At 36.1% G+C, this 16358-nt stretch overlaps 1 protein-coding gene across 1 annotated transcript; it reads left to right on the forward strand.

The window, feature by feature from the left end:
* The first annotated feature begins 7503 nt into the window (after positions 1–7503).
* tmc5 (transmembrane channel like 5) lies at positions 7504–16331 on the forward strand. The gene is made up of 17 exons (XM_051887461.1): positions 7504–7719; positions 9038–9140; positions 9229–9298; positions 9394–9648; positions 10256–10398; positions 10761–10908; positions 10985–11137; positions 11219–11388; positions 11477–11552; positions 11644–11741; positions 12501–12596; positions 12685–12760; positions 12841–12974; positions 14752–14925; positions 15020–15098; positions 15219–15302; positions 15830–16331. The coding sequence occupies exons 1-17, from the start codon at positions 7638–7640 to the stop codon at positions 15890–15892; spliced, it is 2004 nt and encodes a 667-aa protein (XP_051743421.1). The 5' UTR covers positions 7504–7637; the 3' UTR covers positions 15893–16331.
* Positions 16332–16358: the final 27 nt, after the last annotated feature.

Below are 16358 nucleotides of genomic sequence, written 5' to 3' on the forward strand. Positions count from 1 at the left end.
TGACAGCCGGTTTTGTTCAGTTACGAGATCTCAATGATGGTCAGTTTTGTTCCTTTAAGAGATTTCAATGATTGATGGTTTTCATTGTCAGTCAGTTTTTTTTAGTTACGAGATCTCAATAAAGTATGTTTTGTTCTTTTTACGTTCTTTTAATGACAGTTGGTTTTGTTCTGTTACAAGATTTCAATTATGAGATTTCAATGACGGTCAGTTTTGTTCCTCTATGAGATTTCAATAACGGCTGTTTTTTTTTTTTTTCATTACGAAATTTCAACATCACTCTGTTTTGATGGTTTTAATGACAGTTACAAGTTTTCTACGATGGTCAGCTTGGTTCAGTTTCCAGATCTCAATAATGGTCGTTTTGTTCAGTTGTGAGATATCAACAATAATCGGTATTGTTCAATTGCGAGATTTCAATGGCAGTCTGTTTTGCTCCATTAGAAGATCTTAATGACGGTCTGTTTAATTCCGTAGTGAGATCGCAATGACAGTTGAGTTTAAAAACTGTTGGTTTTGTTTTGTGGCGAGATTTCAATGATGGTCAGTCTTACGGGTGTAGAACGGCATGAGGGTGAGTAATAAATGACATAACTTTAATAACAATCTAGAGTTATTCAAAAACATTCGATACACTTCCCAAAAAGAATCGCCACTTTTCAAAAATGAATAGCTACTTTTCAAAAAAGATTTGCTACTTATAAAAATTGAATCGCTACTTTTCAAAAATGAATCGCTACTTCCCCAAAAAGAATCGCTACTTTTAAAAAATGAATCACTACTTTTTAGAAAAAGACTCGCTACTCATAAAAATGGAATCACTACTTTGAAAAAAATGAATTGTCACTTTAAAAAAGACTCGCTACTTATTAAAATTGAATCGCTACTTTTCAAAAATGAATCACTACTTTCCCAAAAAGAATCGCTACTTTTCAAAAATGAATCGCTACTTTTTAGAAAAAGACTCGCTACTCATAAAAATGGAATCACTACTTTTAAAAAAATGAATCGTTACTTTAAAAAAAAAAAAAAGACTCGCTACTTATTAAAATTGAATCGCTACTTTTCAAAAATTAATCAATACTTTTCAAAAATTAATCACTAATTTTTCAAAATGAATCGCTACTTCTCTAAAAAGAATCGATACCTTTTCAAAATGAATTGCTACTTTTTTTAAAAAGGAATCGCTACTTTTCTAAAAGGAATCACTCCTTTTAAAAAATGAATCGCTGCTTTTTAGAAAAAGACTCGCTACTCATAAAATAGAATCGCTACTTTTCAAAAATGAATCACTACTTTTTCAAGATGAATCGCTACTTTTTTTTAAAAGAATCAATACTTTTTCCAAATGAATCGCTACTTTTTTTTAAAAGAATCAATACTTTTTCAAAATGAATCGCTACTTTTCAAAAAAGGAATCACTACTTTTCTAAAAGGAATCGCTACTTTTCTGAAAAGAATCGCTTCTAAAAAAAGAAGAATTGCTACTTTTCTGAAAATGAATCGCTGCTATTTTTTAAATTAATCCCTACTTTTCTTTTTGAAAGAATCACTCAATACATTCAAAAACAATCAATACATTTATTGAAAGTGCATTAATACATTTATTCAAAAATATTTTATACATTTATTCAAAATGCATCAGTACATTTATTCAAAAACAATCAATTCATTTGGTTCTGAAACACATTTCAATGACGATCGGTTTTGCTAAGATATGAGATTTCAACGGCGGTTGGTTTTACTGGGTTATGAGATTTCAATGACAGATTTCAGTGATGTCTCATTGATGTTTCACTTATTTATTCAGTTATGAGATTTCAGTGACGGACGGTTTTGTTCAGTTACGATATCTCAATGATGGTCAGTTTTGTTCATTTACGAGATCTCAATACGGTATATTTTGTTCTTTTGCAAGATTTTAATGACAGTCGGTTTTATTCCATTACGAGAGCGCAACGATGGTCGGTTTTCAGTGTCAGTCGGTTATGTTCTGATATGAGATTTCAAAGACAGTCAGTGTTGTTTCATTACGAGATCTCAATGACGGTCAGTTTTGTTCCTTTATGAGATTTCAATGACAGTTGGTTCTTCATCGTCAGTCAGTTTTGTTCAGTTATGAGGTCTCAATATGGTATGTTTTGTTCTTTTACAAGGTTTTAATGAAAGTTGGTTTTGCTTCATTACGAGATTTTAATGGTGGTCGGTTTTGTTCCATTACGAGATTTCAATGATAGTCGGTTTTATTCGGTATTGAAATTTCAATGATGGCCGTTTTTTTTTTCAGTTACGAGATCTCAATGATGGTCAATTTTTAGTGTCAGTCGGTTTTGTTCTGTTACAAAGCTTCAAAGACGGTCAGTTTTATTCGGTTACAAGATTTCAATGATGTCTCATTGATGTTTCAATGATTTATTCGGTTATGAGATTTCAGTGTTTGGTTTTGTTCGGTTACGAGATCTCAATGACGGTCAGTTTTGTTCCTTTACGAGATTTCAATGACAGTCAGTTTTGCGGAGTTATGAGATTTCTATGACGGTCAGTTTTTTCCATTCTAAGATTTCATTGTTGTTCGGTTTTTTTCTGTTATGTATGGAGCCCTGCATATGACATGCAGGAAAAAGATAGTAGGCTAAATCGTGCACACACTTTACTAAGTAATTAAAATAGAAAACAATTATTTTAAACTGTTTTTCTGTATTTTTGATCAAATAAATGCAGGCTTGATGAGCATATGAGACTTCTTTCAAAAACATTAAAAATAGTAATGAAAAAAATGGTGCTTCATGGTAATAAAAAAATGGTGCTACATGGTGCTTCAGTGTAATAATAATAATAATAATAATAATAATTCCTTACATTTATATAGCGCTTTTCTGGGTACTAAGAGCGCTTTTAAATAAGGAAGGGAAAATTTCCTCAACCACCACAATGTGCAGCATCCACCTGGATGATACAACGGCAGCCATATCGCGCCAGAACTCCCACCACACACCAGCTTATTGATGGAGAGGAGAGACAGTGTAAGTTGTAAAAATTAAATAAAGTAGTATATCATTTGTGATGTGGAACTAACTACCTGCATGGTATGTGATATAATGTAGGGATTATTTTTGCCCCAGGGTTACACCCCTTATTTTCTGGGGTTTATTTTAACCCTTTATTCAGTACAGTTTATGGTGACTGTACTGGGGTGTTGAGCAGTATGTGATGTGCTGTATGGACTATTTTACACCAGGGTGACACCCTTCATACAGTACAGCTTATTGCAACTGTACTGGGACATTAGGACCCACTCAGACCACAGGTTGATCAGACCCATTGCATCTCTAACGCCTCTTCCCGCAGCTACCCAGTCGCTCAGAAGATTTCTCATCCAGATATAGACTGGGCTCAACCCTGCTTAGCTTCAGTGGGTGTGCAAGTAAAAGCTTCAGGTTAATCGCTGCAGGGATACTCAAGCTTTTTTCCAACCATAGACCCTCTTACGTAGAAATATAAATCTCAACAATGGTAACATGCTTCATGCCACAATGCATTCTATAACAGACAAATATTAAGCTGAAATTAACTGCATTACATCTACATGATAAAAAAAAAAACTCACTCTGTGTAAGATTAGACCACTAGATGATGACAACCTCTTCATCATCAAGTTGTCAACATCACCTTTTCTCTTGCTATTTTTGCCACGGGGGGGTTATGGCCCAATTCGAGGCTTGTCGCAAACAATTTTTTGTCCAGAAAATCCTCTATTGTGTGGTGTCATTATGATTATTATGATTGTTATGTATGCAAAGATATGAAAGATTATGATTGGCTTTTTGGTGAATGGTTAAATACATGCAGGTGTGCTTGTGCTATTGTTAACTAAGTATATAAAACATGTTAAAGTTCACAAAATATAAAACGTATACTGCTGTGTGTGTATGTACTGCTTATATGTTCAATAAATTTATAAATATGCAGGACCCAATCTTATCACATGAATTAAATCTCTCAAGATCTCAGCAGATGAGGTTTAAACAACTCCACAAACAGCATTACCAGCTTCATTTTTGACTAAACAGATTGACTTCACTTCAGTTACCATTGTGGTGGTCAGTATTTGCTTTAGTTGTGCAGTTTGACTCTTGACTTTTTAATGTTAGTTGCATTTTAGCTGCTGTGACTGTGTTTGATGTGGAAAGAGAAGCTGATGATATTGTAAAGATACAATCATTGTATAGCTAGCTGGTGTTATCTATGATTCATTCAAATGATATAGTTTTTCATTATTAATTATAACAAGACTATAATTCTATATTGTATACTAAACATTTTGAACTGCAACACCTGTTAGACTCACTCAGACACCAAAACTCAGCATATGAATCTCAACAATGGTGACATGCTTCATACCACAAGGCATTTTATAACAGACTATCATTAAGATGAAATTAACTGCATTACATCTTCATGACCAAAAAATACACTCTGTGTAAGATTAGACCACTAGATGACAACAACAATCTCTTCATCAAGTTATCAACATCACCTGACCATATTTTCTTTTGTTATTTTTGCCACAGCTAACACATCAGCAGCAAGAGAAAAGTTAACGCTAAGCCAAGCATCAAACTGCACAACTAAAGCAAACACTGATCATCACAATGATGGTGACTTCAAACTAAACATTTTCAACGGAACATCATCAACCAAACCTCTGTTAATTCTCAATAAGAACTTCTGTAGATATCTGACAGAAATAAAGTCAATCTGGTTAGTAATTAATGTCTTCTTTTATCTTCAGATGATTTCATCTAAGGCTGTGGCTGAAGTCCGTTGTAACGTCTTCAATCGTTAGTTCCATTAATGGCAAACGTTTGGCACCCTGTACTGCCATGGATTTCACAGTTTTTTCCATTCTTTGGTGTTTATTCCAACCAAAATTTAACATCTGTCTAACGTTAGATCTTGACATCAAACAAATGTTGGGTTAAGACGTCAACACGATTTTCATTTTCAAACAAAGTCCAATGGCTGATCGATGTTGGAGTCTACATCCTGTGCCTGCTGGGTAAAGGTGGAGATGGAGTGATGCTGGAAGAATATTCTCACTGGAGTGACGTAAGAAGTTATGATTGACAGGTGATGAACATGCACAATCCAACTTCTGTTTACAGCTAAATTTGTTAAATTGTTTGTGATCGTGTTTTGATTTACAGTTATCTAAAAAAAAGCTTTCTGAGAGAATCTCTTTATATTTGTTGTATGAGTTTCTGTTTTTGAGTGTGTGTGATAGTGTGTGAGCAGCTTCAGTATCTGTCGGTGTATCACCAGAAAGCAACTTTGTGCCGGCATGGAATGATGGCACTTGGGCGGACCGCTCCTGTTTGCCAGATCTAGGCCACAAGCAGGCCATAGCAATGCCACATGTCAGCCAAGAGCAAAGAAATAAACCAGAACTGGACCTTATCTGAGCCACAAAACCTTTTATATATTATTTATAGAATCATCTCAGCATTAACAAGCCTGTTAACAACACTGACTTTATTTCTGGTAGACATCTACAGAAGTTCTTATTGAGAATGAAAAGGGGTTTAAATGTAACATTTTTTTTTTTTTTCATTTGAAGTCACCATAATGGTGATTAGCGTTTCAATTAGTTGGGCTCTTAACTCTTATTTTATGTGTCTTTTTTGGCTTCTGTGCCAGTGTGTTTGTGAAACACATTTGCAGCAGCAAAGAAAGACAAAGTGAGACCAGGTGATGATAGTTATAGCTATTAATGGTTTTATAATTATTGTGAAATAGCCTGAATCACTGATGTCATTTGTATTTAATAGTTGTGTTGTGCAGTTAATACATTTACATTACAAATCCTGTGTTACTGTAACCTGAAATCACACTATATTTCAGAAAAGAGATTTAAAAAAGAAAAGAAGTCTAGGCTGACACACAAAGACATCAAAAATCAGCACATGAATCACAACAATGGTGACAATCAAAAGTGTCATGCCGCAAAGCATGCTGGGAACAACAGTACAAAACTCCCAGCATGCTTCACAGCATGAATAAATTAAGCAGCTGAATAGTCCTATCATTTTCTTTAATTCTAACTATTTGCTTTTATTTCTTGCTGTGGTTTTTGTTCTATCTTTTAGTAGCTTTTTGTGATGTCCCGAGTTGATCTGCTTGTCTGAATATTTTGTTGTCACCATTGTTGAGATTCATACGCTGATTGCTCATATCTGTGTTTGTCAATGAAGTTTATGCATCTCTGTTCATGGTTTTTTTTTTTTTTTGAATCCGTTAACTGATGTCTGCAATACAGTGCAATCTCATATTGCAGTAAGAGTTTAAACGTATTAATGGCACAGCAAAATTACTACATTCAAATGACATCAGTGAGTCAGGCTATTTCACAACGATCATTATCATTTTAGTTTTCTTTGTTACTGCAAATGTGTTTGATAAACATGCTGTCACAGAAACCAGAGAAGACAAACATATTAAAAGAGTTGAGAGCCCAACTAATGGAAACACCAATCACCATTATGGTGACTTCAAATGAAACAAACATGAGCGTTAAACTTCTGTTAATTCTTAATAAGAACTTCTGTAGATGAATGACAGAAATAAAGTCAATCTGGTTAGTAATATGTGAAGCTGAACTGCTGTTTGTGGAGTTGTTTAATCCTCTGCTGAGATCTGGAGAGATTTAATGTCTTCTTTTATCTTCAGTTGATTTCATCTAAAGCTGTGGCTGAAGTCAGTTGTAGCTTCTGTGTTTCTGTTTGTCTCTTTTTTCTCATCTCTTCTTACCTTCAGTGATTCTGCTTGTTAACAGGCTTGTTAATGCTAAGATGATTCTATAAATAATATATAAGGATTTTGTGGCTCAGATAAGGTCCAGTTATGGTTTATTTCTTTGCTCTTGGCTGACATGTGGCATTGCTATGGCTTGCTTGTGGCTCAGATCTGGCAAACAGCAGCGGTCCACGCAACGTGGCCCAGATCATCATACTACGCGTGGCAGATCTGGGAAGGCACAAAAAAACACAGTTTTGATATATAAATAAAAACAAAATAAGTATTTTAATAATTAAACATACTTCTTTGATGCACATGCATCTGTAATTGGGGGATGGAAATGAGAACAGATCAAATAACAGCTCATTGGTTTAAGCTGTAAATCCCATGTTGTATTCGGGTGAGAGATTTAACAATCGGTCAACTAACAACAACATTCACAACTTTCTGCCAAAGTTCATGAATTTATTTCATCCTTCAAAAAGTAAACAACAGTAGTTGTTCAGTATATGTCATCATTATATTGCTGCTGACGAGTTAGAAGACAGTTAATGAATAACTAATGAACACCTTTTTAAATGTAATGCGATACCTGACCACAGAGTTCTTCCTGAATGGTATTGGTTGGTGAAACCTGTCACCCAGACAACAGGACACAAAGATAAAACGAGTTACAGCCCACTTGTACCTTGTATCCTACAATTAGACCACAACTTCCTTGTTCCTCCAATGAAGTCAGCAAACCCAGCAGTCTGTTAGCCTTGGAATATGTATACATACATGTAACATGTAAAAGGAATTTATTTATTCTGTCAAGACAAATCTACGATCAAAACAGCAGGATGAGGAGGATGAGTATATTCCCACAGCATGGCACAGCTCTGGGACTTACTGCAAACGAAATCCGACAGGAAGTTGAAAACAGTAAGTCGTGTTTGACAGAATCTGCTTGATATCTATAACTATATCTATCTATAAAATATGTATAACTTGAGTGTTATGTAATTTGCTAAATAAAAGCATCTGCCAAATGCATAAATGTAATTGTAAATGTAAATTTATATGCAGATACTGAGTTACATAAACATTACAAAACATTACAGATTTGGGGTCAGTAAGATTCTTTAATGTTTTTGAAAGAAGTTTCACATTTATTTAATCAAAAATACAGTAAAACAGTAATATTTTGAAATATTATTAGAACTTAAAATAACTATTTACTATTTTTATATACTTTAAAATGTAATTTATTCCTGTGATGTCATTACTCCAGTCTTCAGAGTCACATGATCCTTCAGAAATCATTCTGATATGATGATTTGCTGCTCAAGAAACATTTATTATTATTATCAATGTTTAAAACCATGATACATTGGTTTTCAGGATTCTTTGATGAATAGAAACTTCAAAAGAACAGCATTTATTTGAAATAGAAATTTTTGTAAAATGATAAATGTCTTTACTTAAGTACTGAATAAATACTTTTAAAAAAATCCTACTGGTATTGTACGAATAGTGTAGTTAAAGGGTTAGTTTACCCAAAAATGAAATTTCTGTCATTAATTACTCACACTCATGTGATTTCAAATCTGTAAGACCTTGTTCATCTTCCGAACACAAATTAAGATATTTTTGATGAAATCTGAGTTTGTTTGTTTTTTATCTCCCATAGAAAGCAACGAAATTACCACATTCAAGGTCCAGAAAAGTAGTAAAGACTGTTAAAATAGTCCACGTGACTACAGTGGTTCAACCTTAATGTTATGAAGCGACAAGAATACTTTTTGTGTCCATAAACAAAACAAAAGTAACAACTTTATTCAACAATTTCCTCTCAACCCTGTCATTCTCCTTCGCTGTTACGTTGAAGACACAGGCTTCCGTGTTCATGTTGCATGTCAGAATGCTGACTCATTATTGGCCGACCGACTCCTGCGTCAGCATCACACACATGCGTCGTGCTGCTCACGTGAACAGCGTCGGCCAATACTGAGCTGGCGTTCGGATGTAAACATGGAAGCGCTGCACAGCGTTAACTGTAGACTGACAGGGTAGAGAAGAAATTCTTGAATAAAGTCGTTATTTTGGTTTTCTCTCTCTCTCTCTCTCTCTCCATATATATATATATATATATATATATATATATATAGAAAAGTAGTGAAGAAAAGCTTTTAGAACAAATATTGTCTACAGTAAGAAAGACTGTTTTAGATGTGAACTAACTAAATGTCTGTGATCACAGATACATCTGAACTGGTATCAGACCTGGTTAACCTGTCAGCTAGAGCCAGATTTCAAGCAATTCGATCATTACCTATGTCATTTAATGAGAGGAAAACAATCAGGTTAGTGTATTTTATAACCATACATTTTTGCAGTATTTCTCACAATGCTAAATTTTATCTAAACTTGAACTTAAACTCCCCTCAACAGGAACAGAGTGAACTCCGTCAAGCTCTCAAAGACCATACTCCCTGCAGACTGTCGTCAACAGGTGTCCCGGGTAAAAAGATAAACACACTCTTTAGATCTACATTCGTTATTATCATGGTTCACATTCTTAAAAGTGCTGCATGATATAATAATTTGCCTCTTCAGTCTTTCCGCAGATTCCGCACCAACTTGGCATCAGCCAGGCAGCGTTTGGTTGTATGGCAGGACACCCTGAAGGAGATTGGGGGCAGGTTTGGCACTTCTGTCCTCTCCTACTTCTTGTTCCTTAAGTGGCTGCTGAAGTTCAACCTCTTCTCCCTCCTCATCAACTTCTGCTTCATCACAATCCCACAAATTGTGCATGCGCCCAATATCAGCAGCGTCACAGGGTTCAGAGGACTTGAGCTCCTCACAGGGGTGGTGAGTTTTTATATTGAGTCCAAACTTTATATTCATTAACACTTTACATTAAGGTTCAGTTTGTTAACATTAGCTAATGAAATAAGAACACTCTTAAAAGTAAAGGTTCCAAAAAGGGGCATCACAGATGCCATAGAAGAACCATTTTTTGTTCTTATTAGAACTTTTCCTAGTTTGAAGAGCATTTTAAAAATCTAAAGAACCTTTTTCCACTCCAAAGAACCTTTTGTGGAATGGAAAGTTTTCATGTACAGTATGTTAAAGATTCTTTATTGAAGTCGATAAAGAACCAACCTTTATTTTTAGGAGCATGCACTAACAATAATTGACTTTTAATACAGCATTTAAGTTAATGTATAAATGTTCATTGTCAATTCTTTATTGCTTATAATAGATTAATGATAATTTATGAATCATAAACCGATCATAATTTTTTACAGCTTTAAAGGTTAAAAAAATGTATTAGCGGTCTTAATAAATGCTGTAAAAAAATATTGTTAATAGTTAATGATAATTAATGCATTAATCTTAACGAACTGAACCTGAATACAAAACTTTGTTTTTTTTAGATCTGTAGAATATAAAGTGCCAATATCTTTGTCAACAGGGTTATTTCAACCAGACGGTCTTGTTCTATGGTGGTTATAATGGTGAAGTGATTGTATCCACAGCAGCCTACAACATGCAATTGGCCTATTTTTTCACCATAGCTGCATATCTGGTGCTGTGTGGGCTGTCTCTTCTCTACAGGTAACATATTTAGCAGTACGGTAGGTTTCTAAGGTCTTTACAGCATACAAGAAATACAAAGCTTGTTTTGTAGCTAGAACTTCCTGTTCACTGTTTAGCATTTGCACATTTTCCTATACTTCACATGTGAAATATTTGCCATTTAGAAGCCATATTGACATATAAAGTTCCAGTCAATGGCTATAATTGTTTCCCTGACCAATATAAATATGTTGAGGTTTGAAAATTTGCATATTGTGACTCAAAGTTCAACATGGGAACAGAAGTAATGGACGATGCAACAAGATAACATGTCCACAGTATGTTAGATTAATGCCAGAAGGGAATGCGGAAAGATCTGTTTTTCTTTTCCTCCTCCTCAGCATATCCAGATCCTTTCAGAACAACTTTGTGCTAGAGACAGGACCCGTCTCTGGAGGAGCATGGCGTCTCTTGTGCAGCTGGGACTTCAGTGTTGTCAATGAAAAAGCCATACAGTACAACAAGAACAACCTCGGCATTCAGCTGAAGGTTCATACCTGTTTATATTCTTCTAGGTGTCATGCCTTTTCTGTTTCCATTGGCTCATTTTGCCCATGTCTTCCAGGAGTCCTTATCAGAAAGGTTACAGGAGAAAAACAAAATGTCTCTGTCTGACAGAATAAAGCATCTGTCTCTCCACCTACTGGCCTGGCTGCTCTCTTTAGGACTCGCCCTAGGCTCTGGTGCAGGCATATACTTCCTGGGGACAGAACAGCTGGTAAGTTCATTCACAGTGTGGTAATATCACAAAAAAATACACATGTGTGCATCACGCTCATGTGCTTATGTTTTGCTGCAGACCTTCAGTTTCGATCACGATCCAAATGATTTAAAGGCTGAGGCATCTACTCTGCTTCTGCCTGTGGTTGTGGCGCTCATCAACCTGATAGTGCCTCTCCTCTACTCCCTTATCAGCAAAATGGAGAGCTACTCCAATCCACGCGCACAGATCTACATCAGCATCGTGAGGTGTGATCATTGGTTCTTTACCAGAAGCATCCGATTTTTATTGCTAACAATGGCAGGTGACCTCATCTTTATTGTCTTTTGTTCCTAGAAACGTTATTTTGAAGATGTCCCTTCTTGGAATTCTTTGCTTTTACTGGCTGAATGACGTTCCCAACAAAATCTCAGTAGGTGCACCATAAGTGTAATTTATCATGGATTACTAGCAAAGCATGATTATACGTCACTTTACGCAGTTGTAATCTTTTTATATTCAAGTGTTGGGAGTCCTTTGTGGGGCAGAGCGTGTATCGACTGCTGATAATTGACTTCATATTCTGTCTATTTGGCATTTTCTTTGGGGAATTCCTACGCAAGTGAGTCAAATACATCTTGGCTGCTGAAGTAGGTCTGCAAAAACTAAATTTAGTACCATTTAGTTGATGATTTCCACGACTTTAATATGTAAAACTTATTTTGCAGCTTTAGTAGAATCATTCAAAGATTCTAAAGAATACTGCCGTTTCAAAGTTTGGGATTAGAATGTTTTTTTTTTGTTTTTTTTGAAAGAAGTCTTGTATGTTCACCAAAGCAGCATTTATTTTGATAAAAAATGCAGTAAAAACGGTAATATTGTGAAATACTACAATTAAAAATATTTGTATTTTAAAATGTAATTTATTCCTGTGATGGTAAATCTGAATTTTCAGCATCATTACTCCAGTCTTCAGTGTCACATGATCCATCAGAAATAATTCATTTTTTGAACAAAAAGTTCAAAATAACAGCATTTATTTGAAATAGACATATTTTGTAACATTATAAATGTCTATAATGTCACATTAGATTACTTAAATGCATCCTTGCTGAGTAAAGGTATTCATTTCTCTTTTTTAAAAAAAATCTCTTACCCCAAACTTTTGAATGGTGTATACTGTAAATAATATATTTGCCTTTTACTTTGTACAATAAACTGTGTTTTTACAGACTGATAAATAAATCTAAGGAAATGGTTTACATTACAGTTCCATTCATGAATATACAGTCAACCCTTCCACATGAAGAGTAATTACTGATTACAAATGACACAGAATCAATAGATTCACTTTCATTTCACTTTTTCAAAATTGCTACAGTGTAATCGGAACCATGTGTATCCAGAGTCTTGGCGTCCCAGAGTTTGACATTGCGAGGAATGTACTTGATTTGATCTATGCCCAGACTCTGGCTTGGTAAGTCAATATCTGCATCTCTTCAGGACTATACTTTGATATTCCTTCCAGCTGATTGTCTCTTTTATCTCTCTTCCTGTCTGCCCAGGATTGGAATTTACTACTCCCCCCTACTTCCTGTAATGCAAGTCCTTAAATTGTTTATCATCTTTTACTTGAAAAAGGTAAGCACCATTATAACATCACTTTGTCCTTGCAGTCGAGATTATATTGCATGTTCTTAGTCACACGGTTCTTGTTTCAGGTCAGTCTGAGCATGAACTGTCAGCCTCCCAAACACACTGGCAGAGCCGCACAGATACAGACAGTCTTCATCGCCCTGCTCTTCTTCCCCTCGTTTGTGGGTGCTCTAGCCATGGTATCATTCACAGTGTGGAGGTGTGAGCCTTTCTTATTTTTACACTTTCAATCCTTGGTATTTCCATATTAATGTTGATCGGAGGGCCTTGGTGTCCAAAAGGCTTGAGAACCACTGGTCTAGTGCAATATGTACAAACCCGATTCCAAAAAAGTTGGGACACTGTACAAATTGTGAATAAAAAAGGAATGCAATGATGTGGAAGTTTCAAATTTCAATATTTTATTCAGAATACAACATAGATGATATATCAAATGTTTAAACTGAGAAAATGTATAATTTTAAGGGAAAAATAGGTTGATTTTAAATTTCGTGGCATCAACACATCTCAAAAAAGTTGGGACAAGGCCATGTTTACCACTGTGTGGCATCCCCTCTTCTTTTTATAACAGTCTGCAAACGTCTGGGGACTGAGGAGACAAGTTGCTCAAGTTTAGGAATAGGAATGTTGTCCCATTCTTGTCTAATACAGGCTTCTAGTTGCTCAACTGTCTTAGGTCTTCTTTGTCGCATCTTCCTTTTTATGATGCGCCAAATGTTTTCTATGGGTGAAAGATCTGGACTGTAGACTGGCCATTTCAGTACCCGGATCCTTCTTCTACGCAGCCATGATGTTGTAATTGATGCAGTATGTGGTCTGGCATTGTCATGTTGGAAAATGCAAGGTCTTCCCTGAAAGAGACGACGTCTGGATGGGAGCATATGTTGTTCTAGAACTTGGATATACCTTTCAGCATTGATGGTGCCTTTCCAGATGTGTAAGCTGCTCATGCCACACGCACTCATGCAACCCCATACCATCAGAGATGCAGGCTTCTGAACTGAGCGCTGATAACAACTTGGGTTGTCCTTGTCCTCTTTAGTCCTGATGACATGGCGTCCCAGTTTTCCAAAAAGAAGTTCAAATTTTGATTCGTCTGACCACAGAACAGTTTTCCACTTTGCCACAGTCCATTTTAAATGAGCCTTGGCCCAGAGAAAATGCCTGCGCTTCTGGATCATGTTTAGATATGGCTTCTTTTTTGACCTATAGAGTTTTAGCCGGCAACGGCGAATGGCACGGTGGATTGTGTTCACCGACAATGTTTTCTGGAAGTATTCCTGAGCCCATGTTGTGATTTCCATTACAGTAGCATTCCTGTATGTGATGCAGTGCCGTCTAAGGGCCCGAAGATCTCGGGCATCCAGTATGGTTTTCCGGCCTTGACCCTTACGCACAGAGATTGTTCCAGATTCTCCGAATCTTTGGATGATATTATGCACTGTAGATGATGATAACTTCAAACTCTTTGCAATTTTTCTCTGAGAAACTCCTTTCTGATATTGCTCCACTATTTTTTGCTGCAGCATTGGGGGAATTGGTGATCCTCTGCCCATCTTGATTTCCGAGAGACACTGCCACTCTGAGAGGCTCTTTTTATACCCAATCATGTTGCCAGTTGACCTAATAAGTTGCAAATTGGTCCTCCAGCTGTTCCTTATATGTACATTTAACTTTTCCGGCCTCTTATTGCTACCTGTCCCAACTTTTTTGGAATGTGTAGCTCTCATGAAAGCTACACATTCCACATTGTCTCACTTTCAACATTTGATATATTTTATTCACAATAGAATATAGATAACATAAGTTTATGAGATTTGTAAATTATTGCATTCCTTTTTTATTCACAATTTGTACAGTTTCCCAACTTTTTTGGAATCGGGTTTGTAGAAACACAATTCAAAAGAACCATAATGGGACGCATTGTGTGAACTGGCCCTTACTGTATGTTACAGTCTTTTCCGCTTGTCTTGCAGGCTGCAGCCCTCAGATCAGTGTGGGCCATTCCAGGGTCTCAACACCCCCTTCTATGCCATTTTCAATTGGATCAATTCAATTCGGGGCTTTCCTGAAAGTAACTGGGTCTGGTGGATATTTGAAAACATACTCAGAAGTGAACTCTTCTACTATCTGATTACCCTCATCGTCCTGTAAGTCCACAAGCTGGATGTTTTGTGAACGTCTAAACACAAAAAGGAAACCTTTTCTCTGGCTCTTTCTTCATTCCTCACTCTCTTCTTTCAGAGTCATCACTTTTTTTCTCTGGCAAATCACGCAGGGACGGAAAGAGCTCATCAAGACACTGCGAGAGCAGATTGCGAATGTGAGTGCTGAGATCATACGGACCTCACTTTAGCATCCACTTCGCTTTAGTGTCATCAAAAACTACTATATACGGATAATAGTTTTAACCTCAGTGACTCTTCTTCCATCTGCCTGTCAGGAAGGAAAGGACAAAGCATTTCTCTTGAATAAACTACAAACTATAAGGAAGCAGAGAAGGGAAATGACACCTTACAGACCTCAGGTGCGTGTTTCTCATGTGTTCTGTCTGGTCTAACATCCTTCTTTCATCTAGTTATCATATACTGTACTCAACAGAATGAGAAGCATATTGTGATTGGGAAGATTTCAGCCCAACACAAAAGAACTCAGGGTACTACAGTCCTTAGCAGGCTTCAGAGAAACCCCAGAATAGGGCACCTTCTTACTGAAGATACTCTACTGCCAGGGGCCGTGCCTTCAAACATAACCGCTTAACAGACAGGGAGCTCACACTGGTAGCCCTTGATCCCTCCTGTCATGCAGCAGTGATCAAAATAAGATCAATATTTATGTAAAAGGTGTTTCCATCTCACTCTTTCTGGCAGCCTGTAAAAGCAGAAAAAAAACTGACAGCATTTTTTTTGAGAGGTCATATTGAGTAAAGCTGAAATTGAGCTTATGCATTTATGTATTTGATCTGTTCTGCTTAACTTACTGAAAAGTCTTTTTGCTCATTTGAAAGCACTCTTAAACATTCTCTTCATCTTGATCTTATTTTCTGTCATGTAGGACTTCGACCAGACACCACATTTCAACCCAAACTGGATGAATACTCTGCCATTGGATATGTGAAAATTAATTCTCTGATTGTTTTTATGATGTACACGCCTTGTTTCTGTAAATATTGCATTAATCTGTAACTTATTCAGAAACTATCCTCTGTCTATTGGATGGGAAGAGGAATGGTTTGGAAACTTAATTTGTTAACATTTTAATTAGTTAAATGATGGTTACAACCTCACTAAAACAAAAGAACAAATTAATAAGTCATGGGAATGAATTATAAGTTTGTGGCCATGATATCTTTTTTTTTATTTTTTTTATCCGGCATGTCACATGCACCCGTAGTTTCCTCATGATAAGTAGGAAAAACATTGTCCAAGGTAACAAACAAACATTTTACCCCTATCCATTTGAGTTCCCCCCCCCCTAATACATATCCTGATACATGCTAATAATTTATTGATATCTCTGTAAATATCAACAAATAAATATTTTAATATGTAAACAAGTGTCATATGTGATAAGCAATGTTGGA

Source organism: Ctenopharyngodon idella, chromosome 3 (assembly GCF_019924925.1).
Source record: "Ctenopharyngodon idella isolate HZGC_01 chromosome 3, HZGC01, whole genome shotgun sequence".
In the NCBI taxonomy this organism is placed as follows: domain Eukaryota; kingdom Metazoa; phylum Chordata; class Actinopteri; order Cypriniformes; family Xenocyprididae; genus Ctenopharyngodon; species Ctenopharyngodon idella.

Excerpts from the sequence above, each read along its gene's own strand:
- tmc5 (XM_051887461.1), top strand. The coding sequence starts at position 7,638 with ATGAGGAGGATGAGTATATTCCCACAGCATGGCACAGCTCTGGGACTT. Across the intron at positions 10,909-10,984 it reads ACCTCGGCATTCAGCTGAAG|GAGTCCTTATCAGAAAGGTT; the intron begins GTTCATACCTGT and ends CATGTCTTCCAG. Across the intron at positions 12,975-14,751 it reads GTATCATTCACAGTGTGGAG|GCTGCAGCCCTCAGATCAGT; the intron begins GTGTGAGCCTTT and ends CTTGTCTTGCAG.